This window comes from Phasianus colchicus, chromosome 8 (genome assembly GCF_987193195.1).
Source record: "Phasianus colchicus chromosome 8, bPhaCol1.hap1.1, whole genome shotgun sequence".
Classification (NCBI taxonomy): domain Eukaryota; kingdom Metazoa; phylum Chordata; class Aves; order Galliformes; family Phasianidae; genus Phasianus; species Phasianus colchicus.
The window spans coordinates 9,818,540-9,841,532 of record NC_143443.1 but is presented as its reverse complement, the minus strand read 5'-3'; the positions used below and the strand labels follow the sequence as shown (position 1 = coordinate 9,841,532).

At 40.7% G+C, this 22,993-nt stretch overlaps 1 protein-coding gene across 3 annotated transcripts; it reads right to left on the bottom strand.

Moving 5' to 3' along the window:
• Positions 1–1,568: 1,568 nt before the first annotated feature.
• Positions 1,569–22,907, bottom strand: LOC116234990 (solute carrier family 22 member 15-like). Of its 3 annotated transcripts, XM_090144862.1 has the most exons (13): positions 22,818–22,907; positions 22,280–22,417; positions 19,811–19,943; positions 19,184–19,208; positions 18,170–18,249; positions 17,319–17,448; positions 15,308–15,529; positions 14,441–14,581; positions 12,895–12,980; positions 9,508–9,616; positions 5,287–5,359; positions 4,716–4,874; positions 1,569–3,688 (listed from the first exon to the last, which is right to left on the bottom strand). In XM_090144862.1, the coding sequence occupies exons 1-13, from the start codon at positions 22,905–22,907 to the stop codon at positions 3,662–3,664; spliced, it is 1,413 nt and encodes a 470-aa protein (XP_090000988.1). In that variant the 3' UTR covers positions 1,569–3,661. The 3 variants fall into 3 exon arrangements, with proteins under 3 accessions (XP_090000988.1, XP_031458701.2, XP_090000987.1); XM_031602841.2 differs by lacking the exon at positions 18,170–18,249 and having other exon boundaries at positions 4,711–4,874; positions 19,044–19,208; XM_090144861.1 differs by lacking the exon at positions 18,170–18,249 and having other exon boundaries at positions 19,044–19,208.
• Between the last annotated feature and the right edge of the window lie 86 nt (positions 22,908–22,993).

Genomic DNA, 22,993 nt, shown 5'->3' with positions numbered 1-22,993 from the left:
GCACCCCCACCACACCACACACATCTTCACAGCTTTGGAAGTCTTGGTAGAAAGAAATTGTGCCTCCACAGGAAAATCCCAGTTTGCCTGTAGCTGTACTTCTGTCCTGTTCTCAAAAATTTAACTCTAATGGAAGGACTGCTTCTATCAAAAGCTAACTCCAGGAAATCTTACATTTCCCATAGCAAGTGATGGAAAGAAAGATGACCTTTACAATGAACTGCTACTAATTCACTGCATGGAAAAAAAAACTAGATCTCTTGCATGCTGTAATACACGATACAATTGTTTGCCTCAAGCAAACTAAAATTGAATGGCAGAACCAGCTGGTTACAGACAGCAGTGTGAAAAGTTCACCTCCCCCTTTCTCTGCTGCTTAGCTGGAAGAGTATTAGTCAACAAAGCAAAGGATTATTTGTACTTCACTCTGCTCAGATTAAAAAGGATAAATTCTAAAAATGAATCTATAGCCTTCACTTCAAGAATTAACAAACAGTGCTCCAACAAAGGAGAAAAGAGCTTTGATGAAACATCAAATGAGATTAATAAAAAGATCACCGAGATGAGCTTAGAGTGAATACTGTGCAAAGTTTACTTTTTGGAAAATTGAACACAAGCTCTGTCTTTATACCTGACCTGATTTTAAAAATGATGGGGGAAGGGAGAGAGGATGCTCAGATGAATCCTTTCTGACCAGAAAGTAAAGCAGAGGATATTGGCCAGCCAGAGCAATACTATTCCATGGCAAATTGGTCATCCATTGGACTATGGAATGACAAAAAGTGGCACAAAATTGAAAGGCAGCATGAACTGCTAAAGCAATGGGAAAATATTTGGAAATATTTACAACTGATAATCTTCCTCTGACAAGGGAGGAAATGAGACCTACCCAAACCTAACCAAGAAATAATTAAAGGATAACAATTACACAATAACAGGGAAATGGCATTTAAACATAGGTAGTTTAAATGAATGTTCAAGCTCTGCCTTTGCTCAGCATTCTTAGCACTTAATTGAAAAAGTAGCACTCCTCAAGAAAAAAAAAAAAAAAAAAAACATTAAAGGTGAAACCCAGAAAGGGGTGAAAAATGTCAAAATCAGGCTTCCTTTCTGGACAAACTGCCAGTATCACAGACATTTTTAAGGACAGGGCACACAGCCAATTCTTCCAGCATCCCCACCCCCAAGTTTGAGACTTTCAGCTGAAGCTCAGCAACAGAAGAAAGAAGCAATTTTTTTTCCAAGTGATTAAATAAAAAAGACTTTCACTCAGTTGAAAGACAGACAAAGAAAGAAGGGCAATTTCACAACCAGTGCTAAAACACTAAAAACATTGTTCTAACACAGAAACAGATGAACAGCACAGATGCAACATTATACTCAAATTTCTGCACACAAATAAAGCACAGAGGAAGAACTGAAAGTGGTACTTAAAGATAGGGTTTGTGACCTAATGCGTGCAATTCAGCCACTTAAATTAACTCAGCTCCCTTTTTTTTTTTTTTTTTAAACACAGAAATATAAAGAAATGGATTACAGTCCCATACTGAGTAAAGAATTTATTAGGGCATTCCTCCCCAAATCTGCTTTGTCTTCATTAGAAATAATGGGAAAAAGTTGTTCTAAATAAAGAATTTCTAATTCTACATGGCAAGAAGCTTTAAGCGAAAATATCTACTAAAAAACCCAAACAATTATTTGACAAAAAAGGCTGCCTTTTCTGATGTGCTGTGACATACACAGTAGTGATAAGAAACAGCTGGGTTCTTCAGTGCCCTGTAAGACATAATGCACTAACCATGTTAGTCCAACTGAAACTCCATTTAATAAACCTATAAAAACATTTCTGTTTCTAAACATACAAATGGAAAAAATACTCCACAGCATCCTCCATGCCAACAGCATCTTTTTATCCAGCAATAGCAAAATGCGGCAAAGAGATGTAAAATAAGCTTAAGAATATAAACCAGTTGTTAAATTGAACTGAACAGATAAGAAGCAAAAATGGGAGATGATTCCCATTGTTTCCCTTCATATCCTCTTTTGGGTGTTAAAGACAAAGTACCACCCAGCTGCCCCAACAGCCTGCACACAAAAACTACAGGTACCATGCACAAGTGAGACCAAACCACAGCTGCTGGAAAGATCACTGACTTCTTTTTGTGACACACAGCTCCCTGGTCACCAACCCACCACATTCACACAAGTCACCTCAAGCAAATAAATCTTTAATTCCATATCAAATAAAGCAGAAATAAGCACATTCAAAATGCAAATGATCATTGTTTCCTGGTTGTTGGGGTTTTTTTTTGTTTTTTTTTTTGTTTGGTTGGTTTTCTTTTTTCACAGGATGCAAAAAAAATGACAGGAAAAAAATGCTCTGGTATAGGCTGATCCATTTAACGTGGCATGAGGGGTAATGATTCCTACCACATGATCCTCCTGTTCCAGTCTCTTCTCAGCCTTGGGAATACAACTTGATATTGTTCTGTTACATAATAAATTTTATTTATTGTAATTTAAAAAGTCAGCAATAACAGAAGCTGGGTTTTTTTTACCATATCCCTGCTGAACCAATTATCCTTTGAGGAAGTATAATTAGTCGCTATGGTTATAAACGTTACCGCAACAGAAGGCATTAATATTATTCAGAACAATTTTCACAAACTCAGTTCTAATTCTCACAGTAACAGATCACAAAAATGTTGAGTAAGTCAACCAGAAGATAAAGGTTTGCAGCACATTCTGCAGGTTGTTTGCCATCAAGTTTCAGCCCCAGAAAATAAATGCACACACAATCTGCCCTTATGCCAGCATCACCTAAGCGCTGGAATAACATCCAATCCATACAGGATATTTATTGGATTACATACTATATAATATATAACACATTTGATAATTTCCAGTTCAACATGTACAGCTAAACCAAATAACCTTTGACTAAAAGGCTACTCATCCTCTCCTTTAAATGTACTTTTTCTTTCCCTTAAAGCTTTGATATCACTTTTCCCATGCTGTGTTATTGTAATTGCACGTGCCTTTTCATGATCAACCATATAAAAAAATTCTTCCCACAAGGAAATTCATTTACTCTCTTGTTAAAGTTTCTTATGCTGGACGTACTAAGACCAACAACACATGAAAATCTTTGGTCTCTTCACACTGTGAAATATTCTGTAAGTTAAAGGCAAATAAATCTGAGAAAATCAGCATATACAGGGCACATGTACTTTCCACAACTGCAGCTTGTGTGAATATGCAAGGCCATCTAACTTGGACATCATACATATTGATTCAATTCAATTGCAGCGTTACAGTTTAATCTGAAGCTAGCAATTATATTCTGTAATATGAATTAATTGAATACTTCAATTTTAGAAGTCACAGAGAAGTCCAAACATCCAAAGCACAAAGCATTGTTCTGTTACGTCTTTACATTAACGCACAGATTTGTCACCTCTTCCTTCTCAAGCTCTGATCAGCTTTTTCCATCTTCCCAGATTGCCTCCACATAGAACTGTTCAGTGTGCTACAAACAGCATTATACATGAGTGCTCCAACACTCCCGCTCAGATACATACAACCAGCCTCTGCCCTTCAGCTGTTGCAGCACCTTCTCAATGGAGGCTTCGTTTTTCACTATAGAGAGAACTTCTGAAACTTACGTGTTTTCTTCTAGCTGGTTTGCCTGTCAGAGGAAAAAGAATTATTGAAAAACAGCGTACGTGTCTCACTTCCCTTGTCCAATTTTCTATGCTGACATTAAATGTGAAAAACCGAATGTGCTTATTTAAAAAAAAAAAAACAACAAACTATTAGGTAGTAAAATGATATTCACAACTAATAGAAATTCATCTTTCCCATTTCAACTGAAATGTTATGTATTAAGCTACATTGTGGGTAGTAAGATTGAACTGATTAAATACAACAATAACCAGATAATTAACAAGCTAGCACAAAGAAAAATATAAATTAAAACATCTATTATTTCATAGCTGCGTTAAGCTGCTAATTCTAAGTTAACAATGTCTTTGTTACAGAAAATCTTTTTATTTTTATTCTTGAAAAAAAAAAAGCAAAATTCTTCCGTGCAGCTTTTCTCAAACATATTAGATACCCGTCACATTTTCTACTCTATAGCTACTCTATACTCAAGCTACTTCTACTCTTGCATATTGAAACAAAAAAACCTCATTTTCCTTAAGTTTCATTACTTAGTTTGTATCTACAGCAGGAAAACACTTTAAATTGCTCTAACTCAAGGGACCAATAAGGGATTAAACATTTCCTCAAATATCTGTTAATTTTACATTATATACCACTATAAAACACAACAGAAGAAAAGGCACAATCCCACCATGTTAAAAGAATATGCCTCACTGTTTAGCTGTAAAAGTACAGGCATGGTATTGAAAATCATGTCCCCATTATTCTAGATTGCCTTCCTAAGATTCGTTCTCTTTAAATTTTATATAAATCAATATTCTGCTTGCTTAATACACACAGGCGAAAGCATCAAGTCTCTTCATCTCTAAGAGTGAAGCAAAGAGAATGAATTTTATCTCCACTTAATGCAAGAGAAGAATAGCTTTAAGAAGTTCATGCACACGTCCAGCCATGCACAGTCTAAACAACACGCACTATATCGTATCATGGCTCGCAAAACATGAAGGGACAATAATGAAAAGCAACAATAAAATGAAAGATTACTCTGCCTTCTCGTCTTTAAGCACTCTGTATTTGGGACTCTGGAGCTCCTCAATGCTCTCTGCAATTGGCTTATTTAGTGTCTCAGGGAGGAGGAAGGTCAGGAATCCCGCAGACAGCCCACTGATTCCAAACACCACGAACGGCACAGAAGGACTAAGAGACTTCTGAAATTACAAATCCATAGCAAAAAGTAACAATGTTTGCTGCTCTTAAAATACATGAGCTACGTGAACTTCAGACAAAACCAAAAGGCTACAACTCCTTCATTTGAGAAATTTAATTGCTTACGTGCTATAAGTAGTCAGATAAAGAGCAGGTCTTTGTACCATACTGCATGATAACCAGTTCACCAACACAGAGCACAACACAGAGCTACAGATTCTTTCCCAAAAGGATACAATACTAGCCACATTTAGACATTTTGCTCATTTTCTGGAAACTGACTGAATGGAATTTAATTTTTCTTGAAATTATCCTTTTCAAGTAAGATAGGCATATGTGGTATCATAATCACTAAAATGCCTTTCAGAAACTTTGATACATCTGTTACTTAAAAAGTAAAAAAATTGCTCCTACCATAGTTGGCACAAATGGAGCCAAAATGCCTCCAAATCTGCAAGACATGGAACAGACCCCCAGGCCAGCATTTCTGTTTTAAACAAAGGGAGAAAAATACAAAGTTTCAGAATATACAACTGCAGTGTTAGTGGCACTGTTAGAAACAGCTTACACAGTTTGGTTTTGTTACCAATTGTCTTCATCAAATAGAAAAAAAAAAAAGAAAAAAAAAAAAAAGGAAGGTTTTAAAGGCCCCTAATAGTTACTCCCAGATCTTCTGCCATTAGCAGCTGAAAGGTAAATCCCATCCTTTCACATCCCTCTCAGAAACAATTCACTGTGCAATCCTTCACATCAACTTGAACAGAAATAGGTTTTCCAACCTACCTGTTATGGCTTAACCCTGCAGGTGGCTCAGCACCACACAGATGTTTCCTCACTACCCCCCTTCCCTGTGGGATGGGAATTGAAAGGAAAAAAACAAAAGCAGAACTCATGGGTTGAGATAAAACTATCTATCTATAAAGATAGAGAAAAGGAAAAGGATAATAGTTATGATATATATGTGTATGTATGTGTATGTATACTTGTTGTGTAACAAGTATATATATATATATGTATATAACAAGTGATGCACAAGCAAGTGCTTACCACTCCATAACCAATTCCCAGCTAGTGCCCCCAGGCAGTGAAAGACAGGGATGAATTTCCACCCCCCTTCAGAACACCTTCCACTTGATGGTATGGAATATCCCTTCGGCCAGTTGCGCTCATTGCTGAGAAAGGCCTTGGCTCTGTACAACTCTGCTTAGCAGCAGCTATAAACATCAGTGTGTTACCAGCATTGTCTTTCTCCTAGAACCAAACCAGACACTCTGAAGAAAACAGTTCCATCCAGCTGAAGCTAAGACACTGCCATGTAGGGCAACAAAACTGGATGTCCCATGCTGGATAGGGAACGATTTCACAACTTGGCTTGATCTTCAGAGAGAACAACCCAAATGGTGCCTTCTGTCCCTTCTGCTGTCTCAGGTAACACAGATGAAAAGTCAGTGCTGATATCAAAACAGAAAGTAGCTATCTGCTAGTGCGAGGCTTGAAAGCTTCTGGCCAGATGGGGCCCCAGGCACTGCTGAATTCTATACACCCTTCACTTTTCAGACAAGTTTAAATCAACCTCACCTAACCTGAACAGTAAACAAAGCAGGAGTTAGAGCAGCAGGACCCTCTTCAAAGAAAGATGCAAAAATCCCCATTGTCTTTCATTTCCTGATCAAATGCAAAACTCTTCCCATCTCCATATGACTCCTACAAACACCATCAGTCCCTTCAGAGATCAACACTGGCACTGCTCACAAGCTGGGCAGCAAGAACCGCCTCACAGCTGCTCTCCTTCCCACATCTCCAGCTTCTTCCTCTCATTCATCAGCACCCTGAGTTACTGAGCAAAGCTGCTCCCCCTCAGCCGGTTTCCCTTATCCAAACACAGGAAGGCAGTGACAGGATAAAAGAGGACAAGCCATGGGGTGACACAGGTCACCAGTATGCCAGAACCACCCACATTCACCTCCCTTCCTCATGGCCCTTTGCACGGGTTAAGAGAAACAGATGATGGAAGCAGCTGATGAGAAGCCAGTGACTTTGGTGTAAAAATACACAGACAAAGCAGCCTATTCTTTCACACATCCTCTTGGGAAAAGGAAGATAGCAATCCGTACTTCCTCTCTTTAAAGCAACATCGATCCAAACTCCATAAGAGAAGGCCAATCACCTCCCCCCTATCACAATCCCTCAAGAGATGAGAAGCGCCTGTTTGTACATGAACCATTCATTTAGAAGCATCCTGACCACAAACCCTATGCCTGTCAACATCCAGAGATTTGTCAGCTTTTTTCTGACAGAGAGGAAATATGGCAGAAAGGTGATTGTAAATGCAAAATATTTCAATTCCAATGCAAAAGGAATGCAGTTGTTAACACACTTCAGAATATAATTAATTCAGAATTCAGCATAGCGTGGGTTGTGCAGAAGAACGTTTGGGTAACTGGAGGAGAGAGGCACTGCTGCTCAGGAGCTGTGAGGAAGCACTCAAGATGTGCTTATTTAAATTTTTGTTTCCCAAAACGTATTTTAAAGACACATTAAGAAGGGAAAAAAAAAAAAAAGCTGAAAGCTTGTATACACTGCAGTACACAGCACTTCTTTTCTAGCATGAGTTATGTTTTTCATTCCTCCATGTACTGATTTTCATGAAAAAATAAATACACTTTGCACAGTGCTTATGCTCAAGGTAATATGTAGGTTCAAATAAGGAGAAGCACTACTGAAAACACTTAACAGCTCTGCAGAACATCCAATTGGAAAAAAAAAAAAAAAAAAAAAAAAGCACACAAAAAAACCAGCAGCTTATCCTGCCTTCCCTCTACTGCCCTTGAAATGGGACACTTCTCATCACAGGGAAAGCTCCTGCTGGATGGAAGCCAGGATCACTATCGAGCTGAACAAAGACCACCAGATGGTGCTGATGTTTTGCTTTAAAATTAACCACTTTCCCATCACTGTTTTTCAATATTTGCAGCTAATTAAAATATCAGACAGCTATCAAAAACACATTTTAAAATGTATAAACTGTCACATATATGGGATTTTCATAGCGTTTAATGTAACAGTTTGTCATATTATTAAGCACGATCTACTAAAGAAAGCTGGTGATTTTTAAACTCCTTACTCTTGCATTTTCTCCACTAACATTCCGTACCCTTGACACACAGTTACTACTGTGCCAGAATATCAGTGCAGATTCTCAAATGAAACAGTGTTTCAACTAAAAACAAAGAACAACAACAAACAAACAAAAAAAAAAGCAACAAAAAAAAACCCCACTTTCCTAATGACAAACATGTATTTTCAAACATGTTGAGGCACTGCTGTATTTCCTGCTAGTATGAGCTGTCACAGACTTGGCACTGAACACTAGTGGGACTTTGGAAGATAATAACATAAATCACAAGAACACAGTGAAACAGTAAAATAGAGCCATTAAAACCTTGTCAGATTTGATTCTCTTGATTGTCAACTCCAGAAAAGCAGAGGGGACGGGAAACCAAAAAAATAAGAACTACACACCAAGAAAGAGACCTTGATGGACACAGAAGTTTGGACCAAATCCCATTTCAGGCAGCATGCTTGTCACTTGCGTATCAAACCCCAACAAACAGCCAAATCCACCTCCACCCTCACAAATTCTACTGCAAAAACTGTTCACAGTCTGGCTTTTGTGCCTCAGTAACATATGGGAAATTGTAAACCTCAAAAGAAACAAAATGCCAATCCACGGAGTGCTCTACTCCCATGTTCCTCTCCCCAGAGCCCTTCTTCTCCTGGATTCAAGTGATCTGTAGAAACACCTCTGAAATACTGTATCCACCAGTCAGGACACCTTCCTACTCCACTTCATAGTTTCAGTTGTTTTGAGAGCAAAGGAACATTCAACTTCTGAAATGCGTTACGATTGAATTTGAGCAGCTAGCTCAATGTGTCTCCACTTCCAGGAACATACTTTGGGTACAACTCAAAAAATCACATGGAGCTGACAGCAGGTGAGGAGAGCAGCATGAGGAGTTGTCTGTTCTCCTGTTCAGCCTCAAGGAGTCGGTGAGGGCCACGAAAAATCAAGTAAGGCTTCAGCTCACTTGTTCGTGAATTAAATACTGTAAGACGTATCATTGCCATGAGGGAATCATTAAAATGAGTTGCATTATGAATGTTTAATTAAATAAGAAATACATAAAAGCATTTATTTTTCAGGCAGTAAACAAACATAATTATATTGGAGGTTGAAGTATACAGAAGCACTGTAAATAGTCCTTACTGCATACTCCGTATCTATCATTAAGTTACCATACACTTCCATCACATCATTATGTTCAGTTTTGCAACCTGTAATTTGACCCCCCAAATCAGTACTGTAAATGGAAAACACAGCACCTAGCATTGCAGTGCACAAAGGTTGTTTTGCATTGGTACTGCACTGGCATTCTGACTCAGGCCTAGTGGAAATTGCCACAAACAGCCCCACAGAGAGCACTAGTGCAGAGCGCTGACTGCCAGCAGCAGCCCCTCTCATGGCAACCTGCCTCCATTTAAGAAAACTCACGCTGATATTTCAGGTAACAATAATTACACCAGCAACTGGGCTCACTGTGCATGAAAGCTGACCCACAAGCCCTGTTAGATTACCTCAGCACCGTTGGGTACAGTTCAGATGTATAAATATAAGCAATGTTGAAAGCAGCGCTGACCATCATTTTTCCACACAAAGCTAACAAGGTGGGACTGAGGAGCAAACCTTTCAAGAAAAAAGAAAATAAACAATAAGCATAAGTAGTCTGTTTCCTTTTTACACAGTGCTGAAAGCGTGAGACTTTCACACAACAACAAAGTTTCATCTGTTTCTTCAACTACACGCACAAATAAGAACACCTCGTTGCTTCCTAGCTGTCCTAAAAGCCAGAACAAAAATGAATACATAAAATCTTGTTTAAAACCAAGATCGTCTCCTCAGTTTTGGGGGAGCAAACACTAACACCATTACAGCTCCAAAACAAGGCGATAAAGCTTCCAGCTCTACAGTTAGAAAACCTTGCCAGATAATTGCATCTATTGACAAGCACAAGCAGACAATAAGTGTTCCCTGACTAATTTATTAAATTAATGCCATACAACTTGATTAATCTCAAAAGCTTATGTGCTCCCCAGTGACATCCTGTGCATCCCCAGTGCATCCTTCAGATGCAGCAGCTCTGTAATTGTGAAGAATGGATGCTAATGTGGCCTGGTTTACTTGTACCTAACCTCCAATTGACTAAACCAGGGTGTGGATCTTTTCAAATCCCAGTTACTTTGACTTTGGATATGTTTACGTTTGCACCATCCCTTTTAATAAGCAGGGAATTTATTTATTTTAGTTAAGCATGAAGAAGGATGAATGCTCCAATTAGGTGCACTTCACCTAAATAATGTGAAAGTCACATTACTTCTCAATTGCTTCTCTGAAATTTTGCTTTTCAGTATTTTCAGTTTTATTCCCTTTTCTTCATAAGAACATTATGATACATAGTGGCCAGATGCAAAGTGTGGGCCTGGTCTTCAGAGCCCTGCCAAGTGCCACCAGGAAGTGGGTACATCTCTCTTCTTTCATCAACCAAACAAGGAACAATCAAGAACAGACTTGTAAATGTGTTTTAAAACTTACTGCTTCTCTCCCAAAGGGGGCTTAGATCGAATGCTGTATATCCATATGTATTAGGAGAGCACTAGCACATTTGGGAAGTTCTGGGCTTACTAGCAAAACAGAAGAGTCTGTCTAGACAGAGAAATTGGCACTCAGAAGCTCACGAGTGAATTTAAAGTGCACTTTCCTCTCCACACTCACTCCCCAAGGGGAGGCTGCTGGCTGTCTGCTGGGGAGTTACTGCAGGATTAGAAGCACACTGGAAACACACTGCACATCAGCCTCCTGATGTCAGTGAGCTCAGACAGTGATTGTTCCTCCTCAGCCTTAGAGTGTACATTTAGCAACATTCCAATATTTTGTCTTCATCTGTAACAGCGTAAAGCAGGAATGCACTTGCTTTTGTGGGGAGTCTGGTGACCATTTAAAAGCAATTTGCTAGGTCCAGTCAACTGTTTCAGTGCAGTTTCTTTAACAGTCACATCTTTACTACTAAATTTCATCTAATATCCTCTCACTTGAGCATCCAGCAACAATAGTATGCACGCCATTTTGCCTGCCGGGGCAACCATTTTGAACTTTAATAAAAGACCAAATTGTACGTTCTTACTAAATTCAAGCATTTGCACTTCCTGTTGAGGTATAATGTTACATATAATCTTGCATCAATTGACTTATGGAACTTAAGATGGTAAAATGGGGGAAAATGGCAAGAACAGCGCTGATATTTAAGAGCTTGTAGAACTGGAGCTAGGCAGTGATTAACTTTGATGCCACCAATGTCATTAGAAGCCTAATTTGGAGTGCTATTACATAGATTCGCCTTCTGGCTGTCATCTTCATGAGAAAAAAGTTCACTTAAGCAGCATGTAAGGAATTAAAGGAACTTTTAGATTTACTGCAGAAAAATTACCCACCAAGAAAGGGTAGCTCTCAGCAAAAAGGGAACTATCCAACATCAACCAAAGCTGGGACAAAACTGATTTAAAGAGCTGGAAATTTTCTTCCTTCAGTGGAAAGCTATCAATGAAAATCACAAGAGGTAACAACTGTACGTTCAGTACAGTCAGGTAAATCAAAGTATGTTACCCAGCTAGAAGTTCACTTTGTTTACTTCACTATAAAAACAGACACAAAATGAAAGAGCCTTCCTGTTGTACAACAACTTCTGAAAGAAAGTAGTATTACATCCCAATTCCCCTCACCACCTTCCAGTCTGACGTTCATTTCTATTGAAACCTCACTACATTCACAGAAGCGCCTCATTGTCATCACTCCCAGAGCTGACTGTCTTTCTGCTTGAGTGACACAGAGCACTCTGTGCCAAGAACCAGCTTTACCACAAAACAAAGTAAGATGTTGTAATGGCATTCAAGCAGACTCCCTTAAAAAAAAAAGGAGCTTTCCTGAAACTTACCAACCCCTCAGGAATTACTGCCCTATCCTGATTAGCGATGACTGCTTTTTTTTTTCATTTATAGTAACAAGTACAAACAGCAAACAAGGAAGAAATGGTCTCAGTACAAGAAACAATAAAGTGTTTGAGGATGTGAATTAACACAAACATGGGAAATAGAATTATAGCATATTTTCTCTCTCACTGCTTTTCTTTTGCAGACTTTTCTGAGATCAATTTGAAATGGATGCCAGACAGCTTTCACATCTGCTCAGGATAAACACAACCACAGATGTGTACTTTGTCATCACATCACTGCTGCTCTTGGTTTGAAATACAACTGTGACAAAAGCAAGAAAAACAGATGCTGAGTGAGTGCTTCTCTTTGTTAGCGTCATTTAGACCTACATTTTCAGTGACTAAGGTAAATATCGATACAAAAAAAAACAAAAAAACAAAAAAAACCCTGCACTTGAAATGGAAAATAATTTTTTTGTTAATGAATAGCTAAACTTTTAATTCAGGAAAATCTCAGTTCCTTTTTCTTAAAACACTGTATGAAACCAAAACAAATGTTAAATTATGCTTTGTGTCTCTCCCACTGTCAATATCTAACTGAGAATACAGCCCTGCAGTTCTGTCACTAAAAGTGCCATTTTAGGATAAATGAATTAATAGTGATGAATGAATGCAGTAACATTACTTGAAACAGAACTTGATAGCTCAATCTGACCATCTGAAAGCCATGAATTTGGAAAACAGAAAAACTTGGTCATACAACAGGTTCTAGTAAGGGACAAATTGCATCTACAAGAGGTTGGAAGCAATATAGATGGTCCCTGGGCTCCTGACAGGCCCTGGAAGAAAAAGACAGAGAAAGAGAGGGAGGTATAAACTGACAGACCTTGGTAACTGTGAGCAAGAAATACTCAGTACTGAATAAAAGCTACAAAACAACATAAAGAGACAACATATTTTGGCAGCACTTCATACCTACCAGAATTTTTTTGCAAGAACATGGTAAATATACAGGCAAATCCTGCAGATATCAGAAACCACATCATAGTTTTACGCCTTCCAGACCTAGAAGAACAAGAGTTTCATGGTTTTGGTTTTTTTATTTGATTTTTCAATATTCCACATCAAAACATCATGTACTGGAATTAAAGTGTTAATGCTCCAATTCTACGTACCTATCCCTATACATTACGGAAGTCATGGATCTGACCCTTCCGGGTGGGGCGGTCTCTTACTGCCTGGCAGTGGGTGCTGGAGGTGCTTTCCTAGCCGTTCCAAGCTTTTCAGGTTTGACTCGGTCTCGGGAACTCTCTCTCATATCTTATTTGATTTATTAGTCTCAATGTCAATTAGATTGTATTATATTGTATTATTTTGCATTCCGATATCATAGTTAGTAAAATAAGTTTACCTCCATAGATTGTTGCCGCTGTTTTTTTTCCTTTTCCCCCTTCCTTCCCATTTTGTGGGGCCAGGCAGGGGGTGGGGAGGGCAGGGGCCTACTGCCCCCTGTCACGGGCATAAACTGATCTAGTTAATTCCGTGACATGAAGATAAAAACAAAGTCCTTCACTATTTTTTGACTCTCAGCAAAATGCCAGCTGAAGTACACAGCAACATTATTAAGAGTTATATGCCTATTTTACCACAGTAAGGGCTTCAGATCTTATGCTCTTCCTAGTTCTGTGCACCAAAGACCACCTACAAATGCTTCCTATTTCACAAACAGATATATGTATATATGCACACACACACACATATGTATTTTTAAGCTATCGGATTTATAGCCTTGAGAAGAACCCATCTACTTCAGCAAGAACTCATGCTGCATTCTGTCTTCTCTGTAGCAAGTGAGGCAATCGGCTCTGTCACTAAAAGGGCATCACAGAGCACACATACAAACACTGAAGTAATACAAATTAAAAAATATATTGGGCTAACTCTTCTTACTCTGTACTTCCCTTACAGAACTAGGCATAAATACAAGCAGTTAAAACACAGTAAAACTTCTTGGTGTGCTTTTCCCTCTAACAGTATACAGATAGAAATAAACAAAGCTTATTTCAACTGCCTATTGTTTTAAAATTAAAGAGAAGCAGCCAAGATAGAAAAGCACCAACCCAAACAAACAATGCTGGAAAGTGTTTTTCAGTTGCAGTCGGTAGGCAGTACAAAATCAAAGTCACCCTGAATAAAATGTGAGAGATGTACATGCAAGCTGTAGGTACAGAAATAACTGGGCTAGTTGCCTTTTTTTCCTCAAGACTCATACCTCTCAGTTTTTAGTCTCATTAATCACTAAGAATCTCACACCTTGAATAATTCGAAAGCTGAACTATAAAAGGAAAAGGTAGAAAACTAAGTCCCATTTCTGTACCAACTGCAGAAAATCCTGCAGCTGACCAAACCCCCAATGAATCCACTGGTTTAGAAGAACCACAAAGTACCTTCCCAAGAAAAACATTAACTTTCTTTTAGGCTGTCTACAAATACATGCAGAAAAGTAGGAAATAAGTTTTTCTTACCAAGATTTCTCAATAAAGAACATGCAGAGTGGAAAGGCCGGAACTTCCACAAGACCATAAAGAGCAACATTTAAATAAAGATTTCCTCCTAATTCACCAGCATTTAAAGTTAGCCCATAGTAAACAAAGCTGCAGACATACCTACAAATAACCATAGAAGTACATTATGAGCATAACTAGTCTTCAAGGTTAAGAATTAAAAGGTGAATTATGCCAAACTATATTAAGTTAGTATATTAAGAAGAGAACTCTTATTTTCCCCAAATGAGAAAAAATGCAGAGAGAATAGTTGCTATTTAAGTAGACTGTATGGAAGGACAAAATAAATGCTCACATTATCAGTTTGGTTTTTGGTGCTTTTTCCCTAGGTTCCACTGATGCTTATCTGCTTTGGGGGTTGATTCTTTTGATCCAAGTTGTACAATTTTTCAAAACGGCACAAATATAAGTATGCAAGCATAGGCCTACAAGATGTACTTGATCTTACTCTCATTTCTTACATGTACTCCATTTCTTACTCTAGATCTCTATGACTGCCTCATCCACAAAGTCATTTTCTCCTTAAGACTGGCTCAAGTACACATCCTCTCAACTTTTGCTTCAGCTTCTCTTTCGCTTCAAAGTAAACACTATTCAGCAGATTTCTTATTACTAGGTCTTGAAGGGGCATCTAAATAACATACTGAAAATAAAATCCAACAGCAATGATAATGAAATGTCAGCTTCACCACACACCACACTTCTCATTTACAATTGTTAACTGACGGATTTATGATTAGTTTGGGGCAGTATTTTTAAGAGGACAGGGTAACCATTTTAATAGTTTCCTGATGTCTGACTCATTCACAGCATCTCATTACTACGTACCAGATGTACATGAGTATGACGGTTCGCCACCGAAGGACTGGGTGTTTTATTAAGTGTAGGATACCAGGGGGCGATTCGTTCTTCCGCAAAGTTCCTGCGCTTGGTTTTAATTTTAGGTTTAATCTTTCTTTTCCATTACCAAGGGCAATATATTGCATCACATCTTCAGCTTCTGCAGTTTTCCCTTGGGAGTACAGCCATCGAGGTGACTCTGGAAGCATGCTAACAGGAAAGAAAAAGAAAAATCAATGGTGACAAGTTCATTCCTCGGTAAAATCAATTCTACTGTTCTGCAAATCAATCACCAAAACAACAAAAACATGATTGTATTAATGCAAAAGTCACAGAAAAGTGTTTTATCTGCACTGGTATGCATATTAAATTTAGTGTACTCTAATAGTAATATACAGTTAACCTCATAGAAGGATGGTTTGAAATGCTTGTCAAACACTTTGACATTACAGCTACACTGTGACTTGTGCCAAACTAAATTCCTTGGGAACACTGCACTGGCATTAACCACAGAGCATCTCGGTGTTCAATTAATCGAAGGGCCGGGAGAAAACTTGGCTTTCATGGAAGTTTATTTCAAACTTCTGTGACATGCTCCGAGTTGAAGCAGAGAGAAAAGAAACCTTACTGTGGACTACCTGCCAAGCTTCAGGCCCTGCTCATTGCTACCTGCTGAACTTGTAAGCCTCATTCATAGAATCATAGAATGGCTTGGGTTAGAAGGGAATTCAAAGATCAATCTCCAATGCCCCTGCCGCAGGCATAGCAGCCAACCTCCATATCTAATACTAGATACTGATATCTAATATTAGACAAATGCCCAAATACAATCACAATATCCTTGTTTACCACAACTGCAGTTCACAACTCCTGCTTATTCAGCTTGCAGAATACACTGCTGCTTTTGTAAGAGTCATAGTGCAAAGAGTGGACTGTTTTATTTTGTACCCCTAGCAGAGATATACAGCCTTCAGTACAACAACTGATTATTTCAAAGGATCCCAGGGGTTGTTTTGTTTTGTCTTTAGTACCTGAGGAAAAATGACTCTATATCCACAAGAAACACAATATCATGGACAAAACATGGTGTACAACATCTTTCCTCACCCAGAAGCTTTGTTTTCCTAGGCTACAAGAAAAATAGTTTTTGTGCATTCTTAAACAGAACTTATTTCAAGAGCAGATTTATCTAAAAAATAAAAAATTAGAAGTCAGAAAAGGTTTTTTTCTATCTCTGCCATGTGTTCCATGTATTACTTGAGATACAAGCCATTAAACTAATAATTCTTTCATTTCTTCTATAGCTCTAATTGGTGATCAGAAATATACAAGGAATATCCACTTGGTATGTTACAAGCACATTTTGTAACAACACAAACCAGACAATGCCAGCACTTTCAGATCTTTAAATCCTGCAGTATTTCGTAATTGTTTTTATAATAATGTTTATGCAGTAATTCTAAATAGGCAGGAGCACTCAAATACAATAGTGATAGGAACAGAACCAGAACAGATCTGAAAACCATGCAGATCAAAAGCGTATCAGATAAGAAAGGCAGATCCAAGTGCTCTCAGTTATCTCCCTTCGCACGCACGCACGTCTCAAAAAGCAATCCCCAAAACCATCCAAGAGCACTTCCAGAACTTCTCAAGCACTGAAACCCTCCTTTGGCAGCAGGCCGTGTTCCTGGCTGACGTTTCTGCACATGGCCTCTGGCAGCCCTCCCTGCAATCAGGCTTTATGAGGCAGCTGGCATGCAGCTGCTCCGCACAGCGCTGGCTGCCACAGCTGCACAGCAGCGCAGACTTTGCTTCGGGGTAGCCCTGGCCTTCTGCTCCACCTGAAACTGCTTCTTTCTTCACTATGATTTTCTTTTGCTCAGTTCATAAAAACACAGAAATATCATCCTTATTTATACCACTCTTGAATTATGACAAGAAAAGCTGCCAGATAGATGCCTATTTTTTCTTCCTATTAGAAGACATGTGGGTCACTTACAAAGAGAGGAGGAAGAAGATGACTCCCAGAGTATTGGATAGCAATGCCAGGTAGCGCCACTCTCTTACATAGTAACCCAGTAAAGCATACACAGCTATGCCGACTGCAAACATCAGATTAGTTAACGAACCTGGAAACATGAACAAAAAAGTGACTACAGACACCACTGGCAAAGAAAAAAGAATTAAGTAGAAATTTTAAATTCCAACCCCACGATAAATCTAAATAAAATAGCAATAAAATCTTAACCTTGGAAGTATCTTTATGGCATTTAAGCTGGCTCCAGTATATTGCACAGTCTTATTGAAGAAGGCCTTTGTACAACAGGGGCAAGGGAAGGTGAGCAGGCTGCTCTGCCCCTCAAAAACAAAGGAGGGTACACAGGACAGACCAAGAGATGAGCAGAAATCCACAGACCAAAGAGAAAACTTAGGGATAGGAAGGGGAAGCATTGCGAGCTATATAAGTTTTTAGCTATTTAAGTTTTAAGGTAATCTTGGGCTGTAACAGACATTGTAAGAAAGCTATGAAAGCACAAGGACTATGTTCAGCATATAAAGAGCTGCAGCCCAGAGGTACACTTCAGCAAGCTTCTGATGAACAGGTGTAAATAAAGATGGTGAAATACGGGGTCAACTTCCATTCCAGGAGCCTACCAACAAACCTCTGCAGGCTAACACAGGAGGTCCCACAAACTCCCAACTACTGCACACACAGCCCACCCACAGCCAACACCTAGCAGAGCTCCTTGAACACTGCTGGGCAGCTTCCAGCTGCCTCCTCTCCTGCAGCTCCTGATCAGTTGTTCAGCACCCCTTTACCAACAGCTGAGCAGGACTAGAACAAAGCACCTAAAAGTGAGAAGCAGCAGGAAACAGGCATCCTGGCGGTCCATCTCGGCTGGCCCTGCAGGGAGAGAGGCTGGGAAGTGCTGGGAAGAGCAGAGACAGAAACAGGGAAGGAGGGGTGAGAGAGAAACGATGTGAGTCAAACAAGCAAACCCAAAAAAGAAAATTCAGCACTTGAAAAGCACAACTGAAGCAGAAAGCTATAACCAAACCACCACGGCCTTCTACATCACTAAGAGACCCAAGGAAAAATAAGAAAAAAGGAGAGCGAAGTACTGGAGAACAGAGAGAAATACGCTCACAGCCACAGCAAGTCAGCAGCTAGACTCAGTTTTTCCCCCTGTTGTGTTGGCCAAATGGGCTTTTGGGTCCGAGCTACTCCCATTCTACAACAGCACAACATGCAAGTGTTACATTTATCTTAAACCTTGGCAGCAGCATATGAAAAGGGACATTTAGAAATAGTGGATGGTCAGCACATCCAACAGAGACAAAAACCCTGCATCATGGTGTGGGGCAGGGAAACTTCAAAACACACTTCAAAAAAATCTCTTCCCAAGATATCATACAGTACCACTGAGAAGTTAGATTAGTGTCAAAACACATATTTTTTTTTTCCATTATGTATTGCAGTGCACAAATAAGGGTATCTATTTAAAAGCCTCAGTTTTGCTATTTATCCAACAAACCCAACCTGTATTTCTCATTCAGGCAGCACCCCCACAAAACTCAGAACTCGGATGAATCACACCGTGTTCATTTGGCATGCCACACACTAACTTCACATTGTCAATGCCCACACCTGCACAAAGCAAGGCACTGGTAGTCAGAACAGCACTTGGCACAGAAATCACGATTACATATTCTCAAATCCCACCTGTAAATGACCAAAATGATTTTCCTACATATTCTTGTGTCAGGACAAAAGACACAAGAGCCATTCCACCATTCACAATTCCAACAAGAAAACGTGAAACTGCAAATATGCCATAATTTGGAGCTAATGCTGTGACGTACCCAAAAATGATATCAAAAAATAGACCTGCAGAGAGAGAAGAAAATATGATTAGTACTTATGCTGTGCAGCACGATCTCAGAGGAAAGGCAGGGAGCACAGTGAGTTACTGGCTCTAGTGAATAATATATATAGCGTTCTCACTCTTATGTTTGGCTTTCTGAAACTACACCATACTAACATTACAGTAATCTCCAAGTCTCCCCAATGACAAATGTAATACTCCCTTGAGACAATCTTATCATTAAAAAAAACCAAAACCCTTTTGTTGCAAGCACAGCTGGAAAACAAAGCACCAGCTTATGAATAATCCATTCCAAAAAGGCTGAGGTAAATGATGCTCCTCTCCCCCCCAAAAAAGAGAACATTTTTACAGGCGGTAATACAGTCAGGCAATACTTGCAGCACTATGCTCAAATAGCAAGTCTTAGCAAAACCAGGTTATTTTATATCAGCCTTTGATATTCCAGTGACCACTATGCTGCTTAGCACACACAGAAGCCCATTTCAGTGCTGCTTTAGTCTGTGTGAGATGCTGATATAGATCACTGACTCCACACCACTGGTGGGGCAGAAATGGGGATGTTGCTGTCCTGTAGAACACTCAAGGAGGACATTTAAAGCCTTACCTGAGATATATACTGGTTTCCTGCCCAGTTTATCTGACAAAGGGCCAAATGTGATATTTCCAATAAGCAATCCAGCAAAAAACAGGGATGATGCAAGGCCCACTTTGTAGGCTTCTTGTTCAATTAGATACCACTATTTAAAAAAAAAAATTGAATCACTTTATCATCATAAATATTAATGACAAATTGTCAGCTTTCTTAAAAGCAAAGACATCTACTAAAAGTTTTCAGGTGTAATTTCCCACTGCTTGCTTTATACCCAATTAGAGGTTTGTTCCAAGTTTGATGAGTGACCCAACCCCTTCGCTTTCTCTCCTCAAGAAATATCATCATAAACTTAACAAATCAGAAGCTGAGATTAATGCAGTATCAAGATTTGACAAAGTAACTCACCTGTAAAGTTAGGGAAGTTTGATTTTTTAACAGCTTGGCCATCTCGACCCTGAACAAGCTCAGTTATTTCAGTGAACTGATAATAAAACTCATTAACAAGAATTAAGAGTGTTTACTACTACAATACTGAGACAGCTGCTGCTGTGCAGCCACAATTCCTGGAGCTGGTGCCCCTCAGGGTACACACACACACAGAAGTGCTGAAGAGAAAAAGGATTCTGAAAAGATTCCAGGTGAAGCCTTGTTTGATAAGAGCTTTAAGAAATACTTACTGACTGCTCAGTGATGTTTTTAGTATTTTACCCCATGCACGTGGTTATGATCAAACAGAAGTCAGACACGAACGATGCTTTTCTTTATAAAACATACTTTGGATCTCCTGCAAAAGCCCAACTGAGGCAGCATAAGCAAAAAATTATGCTTGTGCAGAAAGGAAGAAAAAGAACTGCAGTGTGCTGGAAATAGAAAGCACCAAGCATTTCCTGACAGGAGGAGGCGGGCAGCCAGCACACCAAGACCTGCGGTCACAGCAGCACTGCTGGGATTACAGACATTGCTCACATCGTGTTGGGAAAGAAGCGTGATCAGAACAACCCAAGCGATTTTCCAGGGAAAGAACGTAACTAATTCAGTGCAAAGCTCTACCCAAAGAAATGACTGAAATGTGCAAGGAAGTTTACTTGGATATACATGGATGACTATTCACACCAAGACAGCATCGTGCTGACTGTGTAAATGTCATCTGCAGCATCTCCCTTTGGGAAAGGAAGAAGGATCCTAATGCCATTTGCTTTTCTTTTGTTTGTTTGCTTGCTTGTTTTTGAGAAGTAAGAGGATTAAAGGGGTGGGGGAAAAGACTTAAGACCAGAATCCTACACTGCACACCATGGCCTCAGCACTGTGGCATCAGACTCAAATTCATACAGATCCTCAGACTACTAGGAATTTACAGGATCTTCTCATCACGGCGCTCTGAAGCAACCTCTGCTCTCAGCCAGCAAGTCCTGACCCACAAAGGGCAGCACGCATAGGAGACACGGCTCCATCCACCACTGCCCACCAGCCCCTGCAGGTTGGCAGGAGCAGGATCTCACTGCTTTCACAGGACACCGCTTCACCCTATTTTGGCAGATAAAAACATTGCTTATGTCTGCTTAGAAAGAGAAGAAAAAGTAAGTTCTGGGAGCTACAAAACATTCCTGGGCACAAGTCCTCAGGAAACTTTATTTGGAAAACAAATATCACAGCATGCCCTCTCGGAGGCACAGAGCACTGCTGGAGTAAGGCCTCCATGCCAGTGCTCCTCAGCACACAAACTGCAAACTCCTGGTTCTCATCTGCAGCGCTCCAGGCTGATCTGAGACACAACACAACCTTTCAGGCCCCAGATATGGTTGTAAAACTCAAGTTCTCAAAATTAAAAAGTCATTTTGTCTTTTCCTATAGTTATCTTCTGACCTGCTCTCCTCACACCATGCAAACACAGAGTACGGGAACAAATATGATTCCTTTTTTTTTTTTTTTTTTTGGGGGGGGGGGGAAGGAGGAATCCCATTGAATGATTCCCATCTACCTCTGCATCTGAGAGTGGCAAATGACACAGAAAAGAGTAGGGCAAAAGACAGCTTTTGCAAGATGTTACTCGTGCTGCTTACTGTGCTGCTGGAAACGCCCCCGTTTTACCAAGTGTGACAGTCATCAATGAAGTAACTGGAGTTTAAAAGAGCCCATCCATCTACTTCATTTGCATAAAAGGAACTGGTTGACTGCAGCTTGCCGACAGAAGCATTGCCCACACTGCCATCACCGTAACAGACATCCCCTGGCTCCTCACATCCGTGCGGCAGTTGGATTTACTTCCAGCCCCCTAGCACCCAGCACTACAGTTTAATGCAAACTAGTATTGGTTTTACACTGGGAAAGCAAAGCTAATAATTTAATCGTATACTTTCAGCTTAGAAAATAAGAATAAACTAGCAGAGCCAGATGGGCGGGCTGACGTTTAACAGCACGGTAATGTCTCGCACTGGCTGCAAAAAGCCCGAAGGAAAGAGAAAGCGGAGCGGCCGTTCTCACCTCGGTCACGATGGAGGTGAAGTTGCTCAGGAAGCGGACGCGCTGAGTCCCGCCGGCCGCCGGCGCCGCTCGCTCCACGCGGTACTGGGGCACCGCGCCGACCAGCACGACGAGTACGGACTGACACGCCACGTACACCTGGCGACGAGACACAGCCGCTTAGCCAAACGGTTCCCGTCCCACCGAGCCCCGCACACGACAGCAGTTGCCGTTCACTCGGCACCGCGGCCGGCACACGGCGCCCAGCGCGGGACCCGCAAAGCCCCGGGCGCGGCGCCAGCAGCACCCAGCGCCCTTCTGCCGCGCCAGCGCCGCTCTGCCGCTCGCTGCGCTCCGGGCAGGAGATACGAACGGCTCCAGCCTCGCTTCCCGGCCAGGAAGAGACTCCCTTCGAAAAGTGGAAGCCGCATAGGCGCGAATAAGGAAACAGAAAGCGAATGAACTCCGCTAAGCGGGAGCCGCGCGGAGGCCCGACGGAGCGGCCGGCAGCGGCACGGCCCCCCGGGGGAGGCGCGGCCCCGACCCGCCGGCTCCTGACCTGCAGCAGCACCAGCAGGGCGGTGAGGCGCCGCTGCGCGCCGCCGAATTCCCCCGCCGCGCCGAAGGCCTCCTCCAACCCCGCCGCCATGGCCCGCCCGCCCGCCACGCCGCGCTCAGCTGCGCCCGCCCCGCCCCGCCCCGCGCTCCCCGCCCTCCTCACCTGCGTCCCCGGCG